The 19637-nt window shown below is 33.1% G+C and overlaps 1 protein-coding gene across 3 annotated transcripts in view; it reads left to right on the top strand.

Annotated features, from left to right (window-relative positions):
• The window catches only part of LOC118181592 (uncharacterized), a 124879-nt gene that overhangs the window by 60153 nt on the left and 45089 nt on the right, over positions 1-19637 (top strand). Inside the window, exon 1 of one of the 3 annotated variants that reach the window (XM_035350757.2) lies at positions 576-668. The exons of the other annotated variants lie outside the window; for them this stretch is intronic. Coding sequence (XP_035206648.1) covers positions 640-668 — 29 coding nt within the window. The 5' untranslated portion in view covers positions 576-639. Of the gene's footprint in view, positions 1-575; positions 669-19637 lie in introns of those variants that run through there. 3 annotated transcript variants of the gene reach the window in all.

Here is a 19637-nt window from a genome sequence, read left to right as displayed (position 1 = left end):
ATTTTAATTGTAAAATTGCTTTTCAAACCGTATTTGGTGTTTTAGGTTTATCTGTATTTTACGAATTTTAATGAAATTTGAGTTTTTATATTTATATTTTTGCTCTGCCGCGAAAAAGGAATTGAATTGATTGAATTAGAAATATCTCTATAGTGAAATTCGAGAAAGTAAGTTTAAATGAAGTTTAGAAAAATTGCATAAAATTTAATAGGCTGTACAAGAAAGTCATGCGGTCCCCACATCAGATAGTTTTTAATCTAATGACCAGACAGTTGGTTAGCATATTTTATGAAGTAAAGAAGTACGATTCCTCGAGGTTGCGGAATATGTCCTCAAATCAACATTTATTTTGCTGTAAAAACTGCGCCGAATATAAGCCACAAGATGTGGATGAAATTACTGGTCCCAAGTTTGGATCAGCGCAAGGAAAAGACGCAATATGTTTATAAAAAGCTTCGTCTGCGGAGGTTTTAGTTTTTCCGCTCTCGGATAAATTTCTTTCTTTTTCCCTGAAATTTTAATTGCTCGGTGAGTTTGCAGAGGACAAGTTTCAATTATACAATAGATGTGTGTGATATGTTGGACTATGCGTTTTGTACCTTCAACTTGGAAATAAGGTTGACTTTACAGTGTTTTTGAATGGAGTATTCTAGGAGGATAAAAACGAGGTAAGAATTTGACAATTTGTTTTGTGTTACTAAACCACGTTTTCTAATTTTCACAGAGTTCTATCCATCTACGATTTTATATATATGAACTGAGCTCGTTAGAGAAAAAGATACAAATTAGCTAAGGTAAGAAAGAGTTAAAAAGAATGTATACAAATAGAGTCGCATATACTGTAAGTTACAGAAAAAATTTTAACTCTAAATTTCTGTACACTCGAGCTCAGGGTTCGAATCATAGAGTTTAAAACATTTTCGAATCTCTCGAATCTGTCAGATAAGAATATTAATAATAAGAAAATGAAAAATGCTTTCTTGAATGCTTTCGTTCAAGAAGTAAAATCTGGAATGCACGTTGAATGGGAAAAAAATTCAAGAACGCAGTTTTCAAAAATGCATCTGCTACATTTATCAAGCAGATATAAATGAAATACATAACTAAAACATAATTAAAAATACATAATTAAAAATTGAAGCTGAATCTCTCAAAGTAATTTGACAAAAATTTCTGAATAATAATTCATAATTATAAAAGCATTTCCGGACATTTTATAATTAAAGCAAGTATTGCGGGAGGGATTATTTTGCGAACTAACATAGACAAACAGTGAACGTTAATATTAAAGTCTCTCCCCAAATATGAAATATTAAAAGTTCAGTTTTAGATTTTATTAATTAAATTCTTAATCCTAAATATCTGAAAATTGAGATAAATCAGAAACGTATTCTTTTCTAACAAATGCTTCGATACAATACCCATAAAACAAACATTTTCAAAGTATTAAATTAAAATATTTAATAGTCTTTTAAGTCCAGTTTAGAAAGATTCTAATGGTGGAATAAACGCGAAAATTCAAATCGTTTTCAAGATTCCAGGAATTCGAACATTCGAATGTCTCATGAATGAATATAACTCACATTCGATTCGATCGAATGTCTGATTCATGCACAGTAGTATTTCACAAATTAGAAATAATAAGTTAAATTACTAGCAATCTTAAAGGATCAGTTTTCCTAATTTCGTTGTGAAAATAATGTTAAATTATACTTATGACCTTTAAAGAGCTTTCAATACTATTAACAATATTATGTTCGATTACTGATGATCTAAAAGGAGAAATTGGTTCAGCTATTTTACTGTCGTTGCGTTTCAGTTCTTCTCACTTTAATATCATAGTTCAATTAATAAGCTTATAAGGTTTCGTTCCCAGTTTTCTCCGCATGCCTTCGTGTTGTAACTGGAAGCACACTCGATGCGTATTCGGGAGGTCTGAAAAATGAATCCTGGCGAAGACATTGCATATTTTTCACATTCTTGCACTGGTATTACTTAATGATTCTACAAGTGGCGCCTGAACTGAAATATGGTGGACGATAATTCGTTACCACCAGGATCTGGGGACTGGATACCCTAATCCCTAGACGCTCTTTAAAGGGGAGTATATAAAATGTCTTTTCCCTTCTTTCTGCATGTCTTTGCAGTGTAGCTATAAGCACGCTCGACGCGTATTCGAGAGATTCGGAGCGAGAATCCCAGTGAGGACACTGAGAATTTCTTTAGTTTTCTAAGAACGAAGAATTGTAAAAGACTCTACAGTGGTGCCCGAACTGAAAGCTTATGGGTGATGATTCGCCACCACCAGGATTTGGTGATTGGATTCCCTAATCCACAGTCGCCCTTTAAAATGGGGAATATATAAGGTGTTTCTCCCGCCTTCTTAGCATGCCTTCGTGGTGTAGTGGTCAGCACGCTAGACGCGTATTCGAAAGGACCGTGGTTCGAGTCCCGGCGAGATCATTGCTCATTTTTCATCTCTCCTGCTTTGAAAAAATGCCTATTATCTCATTTTATTATTTATTAAAGGAATTATCTCATTCTTTCCGCAAAGCTTCGTGGTTCCACTGGAAGTTTGTCCTGTGAGTAATCCGAGGTCTGGAGTTCGAATCATGACGAGGGTACCCCACTTGTAGCTTCATTAAGTTATATCGATGCAAAAGCAAGAAAAATATGGAATGCTGTTGCCAGGATTCGAAATCCGGGCCTTTCGATTAAGCGTCGAGCGTGCTTCCAGTACATCACGAAGTCAGGCGGAAAGGTATTTTCCCGCCTTTCTAGCGTGCCTTCATGGTTCTGCACGCTGGGTCGGTATTCCAGAGGTCCGTGGTTCGATTCCTGGCGAAGGCGATTGCGCATTTTTCATCTTGCCTGCTTCCAAAAAATATACCTAATGTCTCTACAAGCTATCTGGCTTAATTAATCAATAAGTAGTTTCCGTTAGGATGTTATATCCACGGATGCACGAATCAAATAATTCCTTACTGAGGTGGATTGTCTGACTGGGTCATCTTCTTCCTCAGTCACCTATTAATGGGGGAGAAGAAAGTAAAAAATTCAAAAATATTCTTCTGAAGTCATCTTGAAAAGTGCGACACTTATCATGCGAAGGAGATTACTTCGAGATGTGGTGCTCAGTTCTTTAAGAGGCCATGATCCGTTCCGAAAGAAATCTCTTCCTGAAACTAATGCGTTCACAAGAATGGAACTAAAATAATTTGTGACAAAATTCAACGTTTGAGCTCTTCTAATAAAATTTTACGTTTGATATTTATTTCTAAATAGATGCAACTAACTTAATTAAATTTAAAAACAATGGCTTTTAATTCCTTTCAAACCTGCTGTATCTTCCCCCCCCCCGAATCCCTTTTCGTTAGTATACTACATTAAGATTTGGACAAGAATTCTCCTTAAGAGAATGAAGGAAAGGCTGAGCACCGTTTAATAAGTAATAAATTTTAAAATCAAAGCTTTACCTTAAATAAGCCCAAAAGTCGAAATACAGCTGAAAAAAATTTCTAATTTTTAAAACCAAATGATTCCGCAACAAGTATTTGATATAGTGCGGCAGAAACAACTACCATTAATTAAAATAATGTTGTGGATGCTGATCAAAACCATCAGTTTAAAACCTGTTAATGAAATGCATTTAAAATTACGTGAATTAACTAAATCATTAAATAAAATTAAAAACAAATATGGTAGTTGTGGCCGTTGGTCATCAGTACTCTACACATCGGCCGTATTTACAATAAATTTAGCCGTATTTACAGTAATAGTACAGTAAATTTAGGTAGATTATTAAAATAAAGAGAAACAAAAGGGTAGTGATGATACTCAATGTCCTTGGTCACCAGTTTCCTCTGTAAATTTAGACAGGTTTTTAATATAAAATTACACTGTAAGCCACTAATGATCAAAAGGCTGTTGATCACTAATAACTATCAGTTGGCAGTCTCCTTCAGTCAATCCCTAAGTATTGATTTAGGGCGTTGCAGTAAATTTTGATACATTATTAAGATAAAATCAAAAGAAATGTCAACAGTGCTGTTTGTCGAGAGAGTTACAGATAGCCTACTATGGATAATAACGGTGTATAGCAATGTAACGTTTGATTATGTCGCAATACTTACCAGGGTGCATAGATGATAAATGCATAGTAGCTTAACATTGGAAAAGTTTAGAAAGACTCCGCTAAGGATGTGCCTAGCGCCAAAAGAAGCAATAACTGGCAGTATAGTTATAATTTGGAGTAAAAAAGTTAGATTTCTTCAAATAACTCCTTCTAACTTGTAAAGATTCGCCTATAATTTTAATTATTATTCATCACTGAAATATCGTGTCAAGTAATGTAGAATCGGAACCATTTAAATGCGGCAGAGATCGAGTATAGCATGTTCATCCGTTACAGCAGCACGTTTCAATCATTCGAAAGTCTGGTTTGAAATATAGAAGAATATTGAGTCTATCATTTTACAAAGCTGTAAATACTATGGTTGCAAAATCTATTTGTAGTAGCACAAATAGTATCTGAGTTTCTGTGTGGTCGAAAGAATAATCTAATTTCGCATGTCACCGAACCGGCGACAAAACGTTACGTTGTTTTAATTCTGTATCTGTAGCTCAACCAGAAGATAGTTAGAAGAAGTTAAATTAGATGAAGTTTATTTAAATAGATGAAGATAGCTAAATTAGGTACAAATGACAATTTCTTAACAAAGGAACACTAATTAAAGACTAACTGGAAAGTTTCATTGAAGGATAAGTGATGACTTTCATTAGAGACGTTTTAGAGGAATTTTGTCTCAACTTCAATCAGACAAACAATTTCGTAGGAATACAGATACAAACAGGTGGTTCCCCCTTCGTCCTTGTTCCATCTTCAGTTGCTCAGGCACCTATTGTTTCCACTCGTGTTCGCAGGTTTTGTTACATGGATAACCTAAAACGATTCATCTACAGTTGATTTTTTTTCTGCAGACTTCCCAAGCTGCCATCTCGTAATTGCATAATAAGACCATTTTATGTATCTGAAGTGAAAAACGAAAATTGGATAAACAGTGTTGGATGAGAGTTTTTGAGGTTTGGCATGATTTACTTGCTTTTAATTATTATGAAAATAGTAAGAAAATTACACACTATGCGTCAAAAGAGTTTTAGGCCTTGAAGGTTTTGACTAATCCTTTGAATCTGCCAAACGCTAACTAGTATTTTGCTTTTTGTAAAATATTGTATGTTTATGGAAAGAAGTTTCAATGGGATTTCTTTTTGTTCGGTTTATTAACTAACTAAGACAAAGAGCTCAAGGGATCTTTGCTTAATGGGAAGGATGTTTTCGTAAGGGGCTTTTTAAAGGAACTGTCTCATGCTTGGGTTATAAGGTATTTCTCCTGCCTTCTTAACGTGCCTTCGAGGTGTAACGGTCAGCACACTCAGCGCGTAATCCAGAGGTCCGTGGTTCGATTCCCAGAGAAGGCGTTGCTCATTTTTTCAGCTTGCCTGCTTCCAAAAATATCTCATGTCTCTACAGGATTACCCATTGGAAATCCAAAAATATAATACGCAGCCAATTCGTTTATCGGAATTTGAACTCAGGCTGAATTATTAGTATTCTGTACATGTTTGTTTTATTACCTTTGCCACTGTAAACCGAAAAATTATTTTACGCAGTTTGTAGAGACATTAGGTAATTTTTTTAAAACAGGCAAGATGAAAAATTAGCAGACCACCTTCGCCGGGAAACGAGCCACGGACCTCTGAAATACCGGCTCAGTGTGCTTACCACTACACAACGAAGGTACGCTAGGAAGGCGGGAGAAACACCCTATACACTCCTACTTTTAAAGGGCGACTGGGATTTTTAAAGGACCCAATCGCCAAATCTTGGATGAGGAGAATCATCATCTATCACCCTTTTAGTTCGGGCGCCACTGTAGAGACATTAAGTATTTATTGGAAGCAGCCAAGATGAAATTGGACAACTCTTTAATTTTAAGTTGGTACTTGCTATACAATTCGGCTTCAAGCCTAGCTCTATCCTTCACCAAGGGAAAAGCTTTTACTCGCGCGGCTTTAAAATTGTCGAACGTTGGGACTTCCAATTTCTCCCAATCGAAATTTTTCAATTACTTTCAAATAGTTTAATGCCTGTCCTCGCAAGACGGTCGTAGCTATCGTGATCTTTTGCACATCAGGAACAGGATAAAATAAAAAAATTATTATCTAAATTTTCTAGGAAGCTAGTGACCGACGTTCTTCCGTCAAATGTCACTGAGGGTTTCATGGAGGCTCTCATAGTGTCCACCAGATAACCAAAGCCTTCCATCATATTGCCAGGAGCCAGTGGGGTTTGCGATGTCGATGGAGTTAACTCAGCTGTAGCTTTGTTGTAACCGTGAGTTCGGAAAAATTCGGGCGCCACTGTAGAGACATTAGGTAATTTTTTTAAGACAGGCGAGATGAAAAATTAGCTTAACGCCTTCGCCAAGAATCGAACCACGGACCTCTGAAATACCGGGTCAGTGTGCTGAACACTACACCACGAAGGCGCGCTAGGAAGGCGGGAGAAACACCCTATACACTACCACCTATAAGTTAGTTGATATATACTCTCATAATTCAATTCATAGTCCATATATACCCCCTATAAGTTGATATCATTTATTTCCTTCTGTCAAGGCAGTTTTCAAAATTCCTTCCCACTTGCAAAACGTCTGATGCAAATGATGGAAACCATGAAGAATAAGACAATATAAGAAAATTAAAATTTAAATGTGAGTAAATAAACGCCACATAGATATGCCATATTGGCATTTGAAATATTTTAAATAGGAACATTCAAAAGTTTTTTTTTAGCTATACTTTTTCGTTACGTTATTCCCTATCATAATAGACGTATTTATCTTCTAAGACCCTTGGGAAGTACCCGAATATTTATTTCTGAAATTTCTTGTTATTTAAAAATCTTTAACTTACTTCCATGCAATATTACACTTTGCCAGCACTCGGTGCACAGCTGTCTTGTGAAGTAAAATACTTTAATTATTTTTCATTTTTTAACGATATGTTTTATAACATGCTTAAAAAATAATTTTGATGGGTATTTCAGTGTTGACTCAAATTAATAAAGATGCTTCCAATACTATACATCAAATATTTATGAACGTAATAATTTGGAATTTAAAAATAATTTAAATTATTATTTTTAATCATATATATTTAACCAACATGATTTAAAACATACTTATATTAGAGTTTTAGACAGATATTTTAGGCAAAATAATTAATTTATAGCATATCCAAGTGATATTATAATAATAATTAGTGATAATTTGGAGCATAACTGTATAATAAATGCTTAGGACGCTTTATAATCAGATACAAAATTATTTAATATTTTGTTCTGTCAACACACACAAACTGATCTAAATTTGTTATATTTGTCATGAGCATTATTTTCATTCTGGAAGTGATAAGTAGAACTAAAAGAGGGTCATTTTCCATGATTATAGATTGTAATATACCCCTTTAGAATTGAACTTTTCATGGCAACCGCTTTTGAAAGTAACCGGTATTTACGAAAGCATAAATACGCATTCGTAATGAACAGCTTGCTCATTAGTATGAACATCTCTACAGTGGACCACAAAATTTATAATGGCTTGGATATTTTAGTGCAAACTGAAAACAACAGCATGTAAAGAGGGGAGAGAAAAAAGAGAGAAACGAACCGTGATACCACATTTCATAAATTCACACTTTCAGAACAGTGTGTTCGAATATTCTGAATATGAGTGACTAGCTGCTTATGAATATCCTAACAGAATGATAAAAACTTATTTAAAATGCATTAAAATTATTTATCGTTTTTCCAAAATGTTTCCAGTAATGCCAGAATAGCGGTTTCCGAAAAAATTGTTTTAGCAAAATGTTATATTAATTGAACTGAACACGATAGAAAGTTAGAGAGAACTGGTTAAGAAAATTAGATCCGAGAGAAAAGGTAAAATACTTATTCGACTAAGGCAAAGCTCACAAGAGCTATCTTCCTAATGCGAGGGACGACTTCGTGAAGGAGGTTTTATGGGAAACTGGATCGTATTCACATTACATAGGGTTCACCAGCAAAACGTAAACAGACTTTCATGAAAGAAACTTCTTTATTTTTGTTAGTACTGAACTTCAATCTAGCTTCGTATAATTATACATAAGTTATGTTGGCTTTAATACAGTCTTCCTGTTCTTATGCCTATAGAATTACTGGAGTGCTCAAAGTGCAAGAGTGGTGGACATCAGCACAAGAGCAAGCGGTTAGTTGAACAACTTTCATCAATCTGTCCATGGGGACTGCTGCACATACCGCTGTAATTTCCTCACGAAAGACCCCCAGGCATAACTGATTTCATGAGTTATACGGCGTTCTTCAAGATCTCTTAAGGCAGTATCTCCTTTATAGGTCCTGGTAGAAGCTAAGCCAACAACTATAAGTAGTTCCACAGGCGATTGACTTATTGAGTTTGTAGAGACATTAGGTTATTTCGAAGCAAGGCAGATGAAATATGAGCAACGCCTTCGCCGAGAATCGAACCTCTGGAATAAGTGCCGAGCGTGCTGACCACTACACAACGAAGGCCTGCTAAGAAGGCGGGAGAAATACCTTATATATTCCCCCTTTTAAAGGGCTACTGGGATTTAGAGGACCGAATGGCCAAATCATGGGTGTGGAGAATCATCATCCACCACCCTTTTTAGTTTGGGCGCCACTGTAGAGACATTAGGTTATTTCAAAGCAAGAGAGATGAAAAATGAGCAACGCCTGCTCCGGGAATCGAACCACGAATCTCTGGAATACGCGCCCAGCGGGCTGACGACTACATTACGAAGACATGCTAAGAAGGCGGGAGAAATAGCTTATAAGTTACTGCCACAGGTAACTGAGTTACACCTAGCTAACTCTTAAGCTTCTACTACATTTTGAAACAGACTCAGGGGTGGTCTGAGGGTCTCCCACACTTCTTCTTCTAGCATGAACCTCTGGAGGGGAGTTTTGGCTCACTGTGTATTTTGAGTGCCCCCTTGCCATTTTGCATACATCCGTACCTTCTTCGGCATTCGAACCCGAGACCATCGGGAATTCAACACCACTAATCATTATACCGGTTGAGCATCTATACTTCCTTTACAGGATGTATTGCCAAAAGCTATTTCGATTCTCTATCATATGTCATATGTCACATACAGTTATGAGAATATTGATATGTGTTAAGCAAACGTTATATTACATACTATAACGATAATTTAACTTTGAAATCGATATGCAGATACCATCTTTTAAAGTGTGTAAAGGATCCTGTACATAGGGAAAGCCTCATATACTTGCCATGCAGCCAATCAGTTCGCCAGGATTTGTGCTGAACTACCAATGCTTAGTAGTGTTCCAGCTCTTCAATAAAGTATACACCAACATCTGTTAAAAAATAAACGAATTTAAAATTGCTATATTTTTTGCATTATAAACACAAAATTTCAATTTAAAAATAAGTGTAGGGTGTTAATTTAACCCTTAGGGTACGAATTTATTTGAAAACATTCTTCTGTTGACTTTTCACAAACAACGTTCACTGAAGTACTGCAAGAAACTTGCTCTTATAACTGATACCAATTATTTTTGCCATGAACAATGTACATGTTTAATTTTGACATAGTTTGAATGACGATAAAAATTCATTATCCTTAACTTAGGCAAAACAAGTGCATGACAAGTCGTCAAATGTACCCAAAGGTTTAATTTAATATTGTAAACTGTATCAGAATATACCAGCATTCATTTTAACAATTCGCTATTTTTATTTATTTTAATTATAATAGCTCCGTTTTGCATTTTCATCAATACACAATTTCTTCTGATACCTTTTATTTTCTGACCTTTTATTTAGTAGACTCTAATTATTCTGTCTCTAATATTTCCTTTGCCACACTATAAGGATTTTCTCCATCCTTCCATCATGCCTTCGTGATGTAAAGGTTAGCACACTCGGAACGTATCTGAGAGGTAAAAAGTTCGAGTCCCGGCGAGGGTCTCGAACAATGTGAAGACGTGAAACGTATTCAGTTTCACAGTTACCAGACGAGCTATGCTTTTAAATATATTAATTCTCAGTTTATTATAATAGTTTATGAAAATAATTCGTATACAAATAATATAAAATATTATAAGTGACAATGTTTATAAAATGTTGATCCATGCCTGTGTTAGAATATTAACCGGAAAACTATCACCAAAGGCTTACATTTATTTTTCTTTTCTTTTCTGAAATATGGATATCATAAGAATTTTCAGTTTTCCTGCACTTAGTTTCTATATTTCTCGCAAAACTGTGGCATAGTATAATAATGCTTATAGTTTAAATAATAGTTTAACAAAGAATATACCCCGTTTTTTATTAATATCTATCTGAGGTGTTTGGTTTTAATTCTTTATTTGAAAAAGAGTAATTTCTTCAAATATTCTTTAACTATTTGTACCGTTAAAAATAGTAACTGGATTTCGCCAGAAATTTTCTTTTCTTGATTATTAGAATTAGTTATTAATTTATTTCTTAAAATTTGAGAAATTCTCAAGGGTGTTGAAATTATTAAAAAACTGTTCAGTCAAAAAATTTAATTAAGTAGCTAAATAAAATTAGGCTAAAAAATCATGCAAAATGAAAGAAGAAAATAATGTGTTTTTTTTATATTCATTTATTTAAGCTTCTTAATTGCATAGAAAAAATAATTTCTTTAGTAACTGTTGATTAGTTTTTATTATTGATATTTTTGGAAGGAGATTTATTGGGTTATAATATTGCACATTAGTGCTATTTATCTATAAGGAGAGATGTATTCTGTGAAGATTTTCCAAGACAAGTTAGTCTGCATACGTGATACATATGGAAAAAAGCCATGATTTTAATATCCATGCAACCACTCGTCCACCAAAAAACTGAAAAAAATGAGCCCGAATCGAACTACAATTGTTTAGCGGTATTATATACGCTGCCATTGGTGGAAAGCAATAATAACACTTGTTAAGCAGGTGGTACGCTTGAAGACGGAAATTTTAAAAATGGAGGAAGTCTGCACCTTGCAAAAAATTTTTGGTTTCGTTTAAAAAAGCACATTTTTCAGCACGTTCAAATTGCAAAACTTATCACGAGTCTAAGGCCTTAAAACGCATTAAAAATTACACCTTAAGCAAGTAAAGATCTCTAACACCAATAGATGTATTTGAATAACTGGTATATTGCTATGTCTAAGTTTTTTTCAGGCTCCAACAATATCTTCTGTACTATTCTGTGTGATAACGGGAAAATCATAAAGCTATCAAGTATATCTTACGAGTAGTAAAATTCTGCTATTAATGCGATTAGTGGTTGTGGTCAACTACTCTTCACTGCATGGATTTCAATCAAAACTCATTGCACTATTGTTATTGAACATAAGGGCCGTAATATAAGATTTCATTTCCGGATTTATTCAAAACCCATCTGATGGTATAATTATCGTCGATGTTTCATTTTAATTCTTGTGTCAAAGACAAGAAATTTCTCCGTCAATGACAGGGTACCTGGTATGATGAAATTTAAAACAGCACTGTAGGAAATTACTCTGTACTTTTCTATCGAATTCTGCTTTCCATAATTTGTGTTTTCCATAATTTCCATATCGTAACTATCCATCTCTAAACAAACAAATATCTTTAAGGAATTTTTTCTTAGAGAAATTGCTTACCTTGTTTTGAAAGTACAGCTCCTAGAAAATTAAAACTTCTAGGAAACTAGTGCAGTTATTAAAAAACTGTCAGGCTTACCTACAAAACTCTCTACACTGAGTCATTTATGCAATGTACTTTTCACTTGGTCGAGCTTATACATCTATATTGTTTGTTAAGTATCGATATTATTTGAAGTAACTGATTCAGATAAAAAATTCTGTAATTTTTTTCTACTGCAAGGATTATGTTAATTTTATGAACAGTTAAATTTTAAGTTCCTTTCAAATTCTTAACTTACTACTTCCGGCCAGAACGTAGTTTTGGAATCACTCTGAATACTTAATGAGGAGGAGCGGTATTTAAACCGCGAAGTCTACTTGCTGAGTTAGAGAAAATCAGAGTTTCTGATTTGGCTACTCTCTCTCTCAAAGCTGTTATTACGCTCAGCAGTATTCATTCCCTTGATAAGCTTCGTAATCAAATAGAGTTAAGGGGCCAACTCGGTTAGAATCTTGATAGCTTCGATTATCTTTTTAGTTAATCTTAGTTTTAGTCTAATTTTAGTCTCTCAAGTTCAAGCCCAAGTGTCGGCTTTTATTGTACACTCCAAGACGGAGTTTTGTTAAATCTTATCGGAATAATAAAGAGTTAGTTATCATTCCATCTTGTTGTTTCTTGTTACACGAACATAAGCGATTATTCGCTAACTAGTTCTTAAGATTCGTCACTTTCTACAGTAACTGAGAAATACACTAGTGAGAATCTTACACTACTCTTAGATACCCCAAATAATAAAAGATCTAAGTTCACATTTTGCCTTCATAGTACTTCTGTTCTCAATTTTGTCAAGTCGAACAATAATACCCAAATTTTAATTAGCCACAGGTGAGAATTTTATTCCCTTATTAACTTTTATATCACGTTTTCGAACCATTTGAAATAAATAAAGATAAAGAAATCAAACGATGTGTTGTAAAAGTGGAATTTTAAAGGAAGAACTAACTAACTGAATGGCAGAAAGACGCGGAGTAACTGCTTAGCTTTTATAAATACTACTGAATAAAAGTTTCATCTTAAGGCAAAACTATTGATGAAATTGCAACAGAATTTTCGAACGTTCTGAAACAACGGATGGGGGATCATTGCACATTTTACGGTACATAAAATACGAATAGTATATTTTATATTAAAGGAGCGTACGATTTATAACAGTATAATTACACAACATTAAACACATTTTAGCTGGAGACCATAACGCTGGTAAAGTTGCTATTAATGACAGGGATAAGTGATTTCAACGAAACGTTAAAAGCCATAGAAAACCAGCGAGAAAAGATTTTAAGTATTATTGTTAATTAAAGGTGGAACTGTTTGAAATTGAATTCGACCTGTTAGTTATGAAACGCCATCTTATATAATTGTTCATAAAATAAGAAAATCGAACCAATCAAAGCAAGATTTATCATATTGTATTTATATATATAATGACAAATGAAATGTTGCTATGATCGCCCGGTGTACAAATCAGAAACCAATTACTGTCTGTAACAAGAGTTGCAACATATTATTGAAAGAGAAACTTCCTCGGATTTAATTTACAACATCAGCTTTTGAATCTTTTCATTTGTAGGAGAATTCTTCGAGCCATTATTGTCTTGAATGAATAAGTTTCAACAAAATCATTTCCGAAACAAACAAATGTTATTGCCTATCCGACAGTAGCATAAGATCTTTTATTTCTCTTTAGTATTATAAGAATGTTTTCGTTATATATACTGTTAAGTCAATCATTTTATTAACTTGCTTTTATCTGGACTTCTGAACAACATTTTGCAACAAGTGTTGTAGTGTAAATTGAATTCTCTAAACCAAATACATTCTACGTAATTTCTAAACTATTACAAAGTACACAAATTCTAACCCATTTTTGTGTAAGCAATCGTGTATATGAAAATTAAAATTGAAATTTATGATAAAGCATAAATTGAAAGACATTATATATAAATTTCTTTGCTTTTCTTTTCTTTTTTTTAATTTTGCCTCAACAGTAATACACATTTAAAAATTCTTTTGACAGACTTTTGTTTATGACATTTTCCATTTTAAAAAGAAATGCTGAAATAAACTTGAACTCTGGAAACTGAAAAATTTTCTAAGTGAATTTTAACATTGTTCTATGGGAAAGATTTCGGCTTAGAAACGGAAAATTCTTGTTTAAAAGGAGGAACATTTCTATGAATTTTTTCGTGTTTTAAAATTTTTATAACTTTCGGTTAAAAAATTATCTGGTAGAAAACTCTTCTTCGCTGTGTTAACTAAAATGTAATCTGTAATTCCTAGATTTCAGTATTTTAAGTGTATTGTGCATGCCGAAATCAAATAGTGTAAATGAAAGAAACTAAAATATACCCTTTTGTAACGTTCAGTTGAAGCTTGTTACAACGGATTGTTCATTATTATGGCCGTTCCGTTCCAACAACCGGTGTAAAAAGTCCTCAGCTAATGGGAGAACATTAATTTCATTTTAATTACAGCCACAACTCATTAGAATTTATCTTTTCCTTAAGACGTCAGGGATCGATATAACAAGCGTCAACAGCAATAATCATATACCTGGCGTACAAAGGAAAAGATAGTCCCATTATCCGGATTAGCTGTTGTCCCAGTTAGCTCACGTAATTGTAATTCCATCGTATTTTGAAACAAACATAGAAAGAAAGCATTGTGTCTGTAATACTTTCTGCCCTACTTTAACGAAACAAAAAACAGTTAAAGGATTGTCTATGTTCGACACCTCGATTAGCACCCTTTCTTGCATTGCTCCAGAAAGCCAAAGAAACGACTCTTTGAGCCACACAATGGAGGAAAATATTTCGTCCTGAGAGTCACCAAATTTTGACCCATCCTCGTCTAAAAATAGCCCATTTTTGGGACGTGAAACATAAAATTGTGCGTCACGGATAAAAATTCACTCATCGAGTCGGGAGCGACACCTGGCTGGCAAGTGGTGGGTGGCATATTCCACGTTTTTGACTCCCATCCTGCCGCATCCGGGCAACAGAAAGTGTCGGCAACACTGCAGTTGGCCCAAAGAAGCTTTATTATATGGAAAGTGAACCCTTTAATTGACAAGTTGGAGAACTCGTGGACAGATTGTCAAATACAGTTTTTGATTTCTCAGTAGGCCATAAGGTGAGGTACTTTACTCTGTTTTGCGTTATTTATTTTATGGTATTTCTTCGATTTTAGAAATATCATTACCATATACCATAAGATACATCTTTTAATTTCAGTACTGTAAATATGAGAAAGGACTTTGATTCTAGACAAGTGAAATAGATGAAATAGAAGTTAAAATACATCAAGCAAATGTTTTTAATAATCAACTTTGATTTAATATCAAACAACCGTGTTTTTATTAAAGATAGTAATTCTATAAAAATTAATTATTTAAGAATAATTAGTAATTCGGTATAGTCTGTGTTCCTCAGATTCCGCCTTTTTCAGTGATGTTTCTATGAGAAAAAAATAATGAATCCTAGAATCGAAGAAATACCATAATATATAAATGTTATTTATCTAATTACTGCAGTCCTTAAAATCCTTCTGATTAATTTTCAAATTATGTGTCTCCAAAATCTGAGACAGTTTTATGTGAAAACGTTAGGTCACATTTAAATGGTTTTCTTTCTGGCAAAACCACACAAAATAATTGTAAATTGAAGTACGTAATGTAAAACTTTAGAAATATTTTTAGTAATTGCATTATTGTTTTAAATGTTCCCAATTATTATCAACTATCTATGCTATAAACTAAATATATTTTAAATTGCATGAATTATGAACATTATTAAAAATAAAATAAATATTTAAATTATTAATAAATGAATTGCTTTCAGATTATTCAATCTGTCTAGCAACTGTAATTAAAAAAATAAATTAAGAATCTAGGCTGCGTGAAATCAATGATTTCAAGTTAGCACAATGTCAACATTTGCTAACAGTATGGATAATAAATTCGTGGTAACTTAACTTAGCGAAGCGTAGCAGTCCAACAATTTTGATCGGGCTAGGGTAAAGACATTTTTAATGTCAATATAAGAAGTGCAGTGAAGAAAAATTAAGTTCACTATATTGATAAGCCGTTTTTTGCAGTAAATGGAGCATCAAATCTTTCATTTGTCTTGAATTCTATCGTCTGTTTATCAGCGAATTAAAGGCATTCATTGTCATTTTTATCTAGATTTCCTAACAATTCGAGTATACACTACCAAATATAATTTGAATATTCTTAACCATAGATTTCCTAGGAATTCACGTAGATTTTCAGATATGAATGTTTATATATTCTGAAGTAATGGACTTTATTACATAAATATCAGACTGCTTGCTAACACACCACATTAATCCTATTTATTTTAGGCTATGAGGATCTTCACAGTTTTGTCTAGCAGACTTCATTCAAAATATGATTTATTTTTATATAAAACTTCTTTTTCTTTTTATCTACCAAAAGAAACTGATAAAACTTGTATTTAAAAACACATCTTTATTCGCTAGTGATTAATATTAATTACATTGCATACAAATGTATTATTTTTAATAATTAAGGCATGAAGATTATTTGGAGAACAGACAAATAACAATTAGCAACAACAACAAGAGTCTAATTGTACCATCAAATGGCGTGAGGCTTGGCAAATACTTTCGCCTTTTCATTTGCATAAGATCTTTAATTTATTATCAGCACAGCCCAGAAAATTACCCATTCCCAGCAATTTTGCCATTTGACATGCCCTAAGAGTTTTCATATGACTTATACAAATTTTAAGTTGTTCTATTTTTATGCCTTTTTTTCAGTTACACCTAGAGCCCTGTAGTTGCCCGCCATTTCACTTGACGTAAAATGTTTAAATTACTCTTCAAGTTCTAAATACTTGATAAACTTGATCTTCATTTTATTTTGAACAAAATATATTATTGATGCAATTAAAATGCATTTAATTTGATGCCCTATGCCCAACTAATGTTTATTTAGACTAGAAGATAAACCCGCTAATGTGACAATCAAAATCGTAAAAACAACCTTGTATTTACGATTTTAATGTTTATTTATTTGTTATTTATTTCTGGAACATTTACAATATTGCTGTAAACAAGGAAATATGTTATTAACTCCATATTATCCATATTGTATTACGTACTTAGGTAAGAACAGCTTAAATTTCGCACATTTTAATGCTAAATATTTGCTTAGCATTAAAAATTTTCTTGTGATTTGTGCATTAAAAATTTTTACTAAAAATTCCTTTGGACGGTAATTTATAATTCCATTATAATCTACAGTTAAATGGAAGCTTTTGCTTTAATTAAGGAAGTGAAATGTTAATTATTCGAGAAGTGATTGTGCATACATTTTTCGTTGGATTGCTTGCACACGAGATTTGCAATAAATGTTTCTAGCAGCTGAAGTGGCAACAATTTATATTTTGCTAAGGGCGCGAAATAAGTAAACATTTTCCGAGATATTAATTAAAGAAATGCAATACTTTTAAAGATGTAATGGCAATTATTGATTTCTCTTCCTTTTTGAAAAGTGGAATGATTGTTAATTCATCTTTATTTCAGAACACAGTTCTTTTGCGATTAGATACGGTATCTAGGATACATTAATATATTCTCGAAACAGCTGCCTTCGGATCAAAGAATAAAAGAAATAAGCCCGCAATAAATAAGCGAAGACAAGGCAGGTTGAGTGAATAAAAGAACAGAGATTTAGATTATTCTTTGAGGCGTAAAAAATAAATTATTGAATAACGGAGAAAATTAGTGACTGGAGGTAATTTCGAAAAATTTCTTTCTCAACACATCTGTGGCATATTTTTAATCTTATTATTTTTCATAACATTCGCCGAAAGCTATCTGAAACAAGATAACAAAGGTTAATCTAGGTTCAGCTGTGTATTTATAGAATAAGTGTAGAAAGATTTAACAAAAAGTTTGAGATATTTGCAAGAGAGGGGAAGAAATTGTAATCTGAAAATTTAAAACGATAGCCGAATAGCACTTAGCTATTAAATATTTTTTGTAATTTTAAAAGTTAAAAATACAAAAAATTATATAAATGTTTCCGTTTCCTCCTTAAAGTAAAAATAACATCTGCTGTTTTGCCACTCAAATAATTAACTTTTTACTGACTGATAACGAAATTAAATTTTGAATAAAATTTCAACTCTTAAATTTTTGTTTCTGCTTTTTCTTTCAAACGTAAAATGAAAATGAAAGGTATGAAAACATTTAATAAATGTAATTGGCTTTCGATCTAAATTTAGAAAAAGAAGCTTGAGACTTATGATTTTATTTCGAATACAAATCATTGCATTTACTATATGAAGTAAAAACTTTTTGTATAAAAAATAAATTTTTTATCTTATCTGTTTATTATACAGGAAGAAATGTATTTTATTGATGACACTTGCGATAAAGAATCGTAAGATATTTCAATAAATGATTTTTTAAATGATTACTACGCGATATCGAGCAAAATAGTTTAGTAATGTTGTTGTTGTTGTAGGGTTCATATTACAATATTACATGGAACAACGGTTTCCAGGGTTTACTCCGAAGAAAAGTTGGAGTTCTATTTTCCACCACCCCCCATTTTGAGACAGGCGTCTCGGGGGGATCTGGGGGTCTCTCACCCCTCTCTTCTCCCACCAAGTCACACGAGAGAACTTTCGGCTCGTCGCATATTTAGAGTTCCACCATGGCACACCGACACTGTACATTTACAAACATCCATGTCTTCTCCGGTATTCGAACCCGGTTCCTTCGGTACCGTAGTAGGCTCCCTAACCACTATACCGTCTGGGCGACTTAGTTTTGCAATATTTGTTATAAATGAAAGATCTTACACATTAATGGCTGTCAGCATCATCTATTTAAATATGCATAATTATATATAACAATACCTGTTTTAGGTGTTAAAGTTTCTAATATTCGGCTTTTCTTTAATAATAATAATAATTTGAAAATATTTCCTACGGGCTTTTTGAGTTATTTCAAAGACGAAAAATAAGAAAATTATATTAATTTAATAATTACGCTTCAATTTATCATGGGTCTTTTATTTCTGTCATATAATTTCGAATATAAAGTAATTTTATATTCATTATATTTAACATTATAAGAATATAAGTGTATTAATACAATAGTATTACACATTTAGGTTAAAATAACACGCCAAATAATGATTATTGCAGAAGTCAAACAACAAGAATCAGCAAAACCATCTTCCTCAGTTTCCTGAGTGCAAATGACCGTTACAAATGTTACTCCGATTCTTGTTGTTTGACTTCTCCAATAGTATTAAGCATTATTAAAATACAGAAACATTAGACAGGCTTAACAGAGTAAAGAATGGTCTTAACGTTGATCGCTTATCCTTCGATTTGATTTTAATAAGAGAAATGCTGTTAGGGAAGTTTTCACAAAATTTTAGGTTGCCCTTTTTCATAAACCACTCATTTATTTCGTTTATTAATGGCATTACATGCGTCTTAATATTGTAGATGGCTAAGACTTTAACTTTTGGAAATGCAAGTTGGAAACTATGCTTGTAAATGGCTTGATTTATTAGGCCTTTCAGACTCAGCACATGCCCGGCAACGGTGTAGGAGTAGCCAACATATCTAAAAAAGAAATGTTTGTAGGTCCTTACACAGAATTGGATTGATTCGTATGCGCAATAATGACATATTTCAAGACCCAGTGTTTTCTTGGGTCTATGTTTGGTCAGAATTCAACCAGCCCGAAAGCAGAGAACCATCAGAAGTATTTGCAAGCATGACACATTTTAACTTGGAATTCGAACTAAAGGACAATA

This window comes from Stegodyphus dumicola, chromosome 1, assembly GCF_044657685.1.
Source record: "Stegodyphus dumicola isolate Sdum_Otavi_A_Nest chromosome 1, ASM4465768v1".
Lineage (NCBI taxonomy): Eukaryota > Metazoa > Arthropoda > Arachnida > Araneae > Eresidae > Stegodyphus > Stegodyphus dumicola.
The sequence above is the reverse complement of the archived record's forward strand: the minus strand, read 5'-3'. Positions and strand labels throughout refer to the sequence as shown.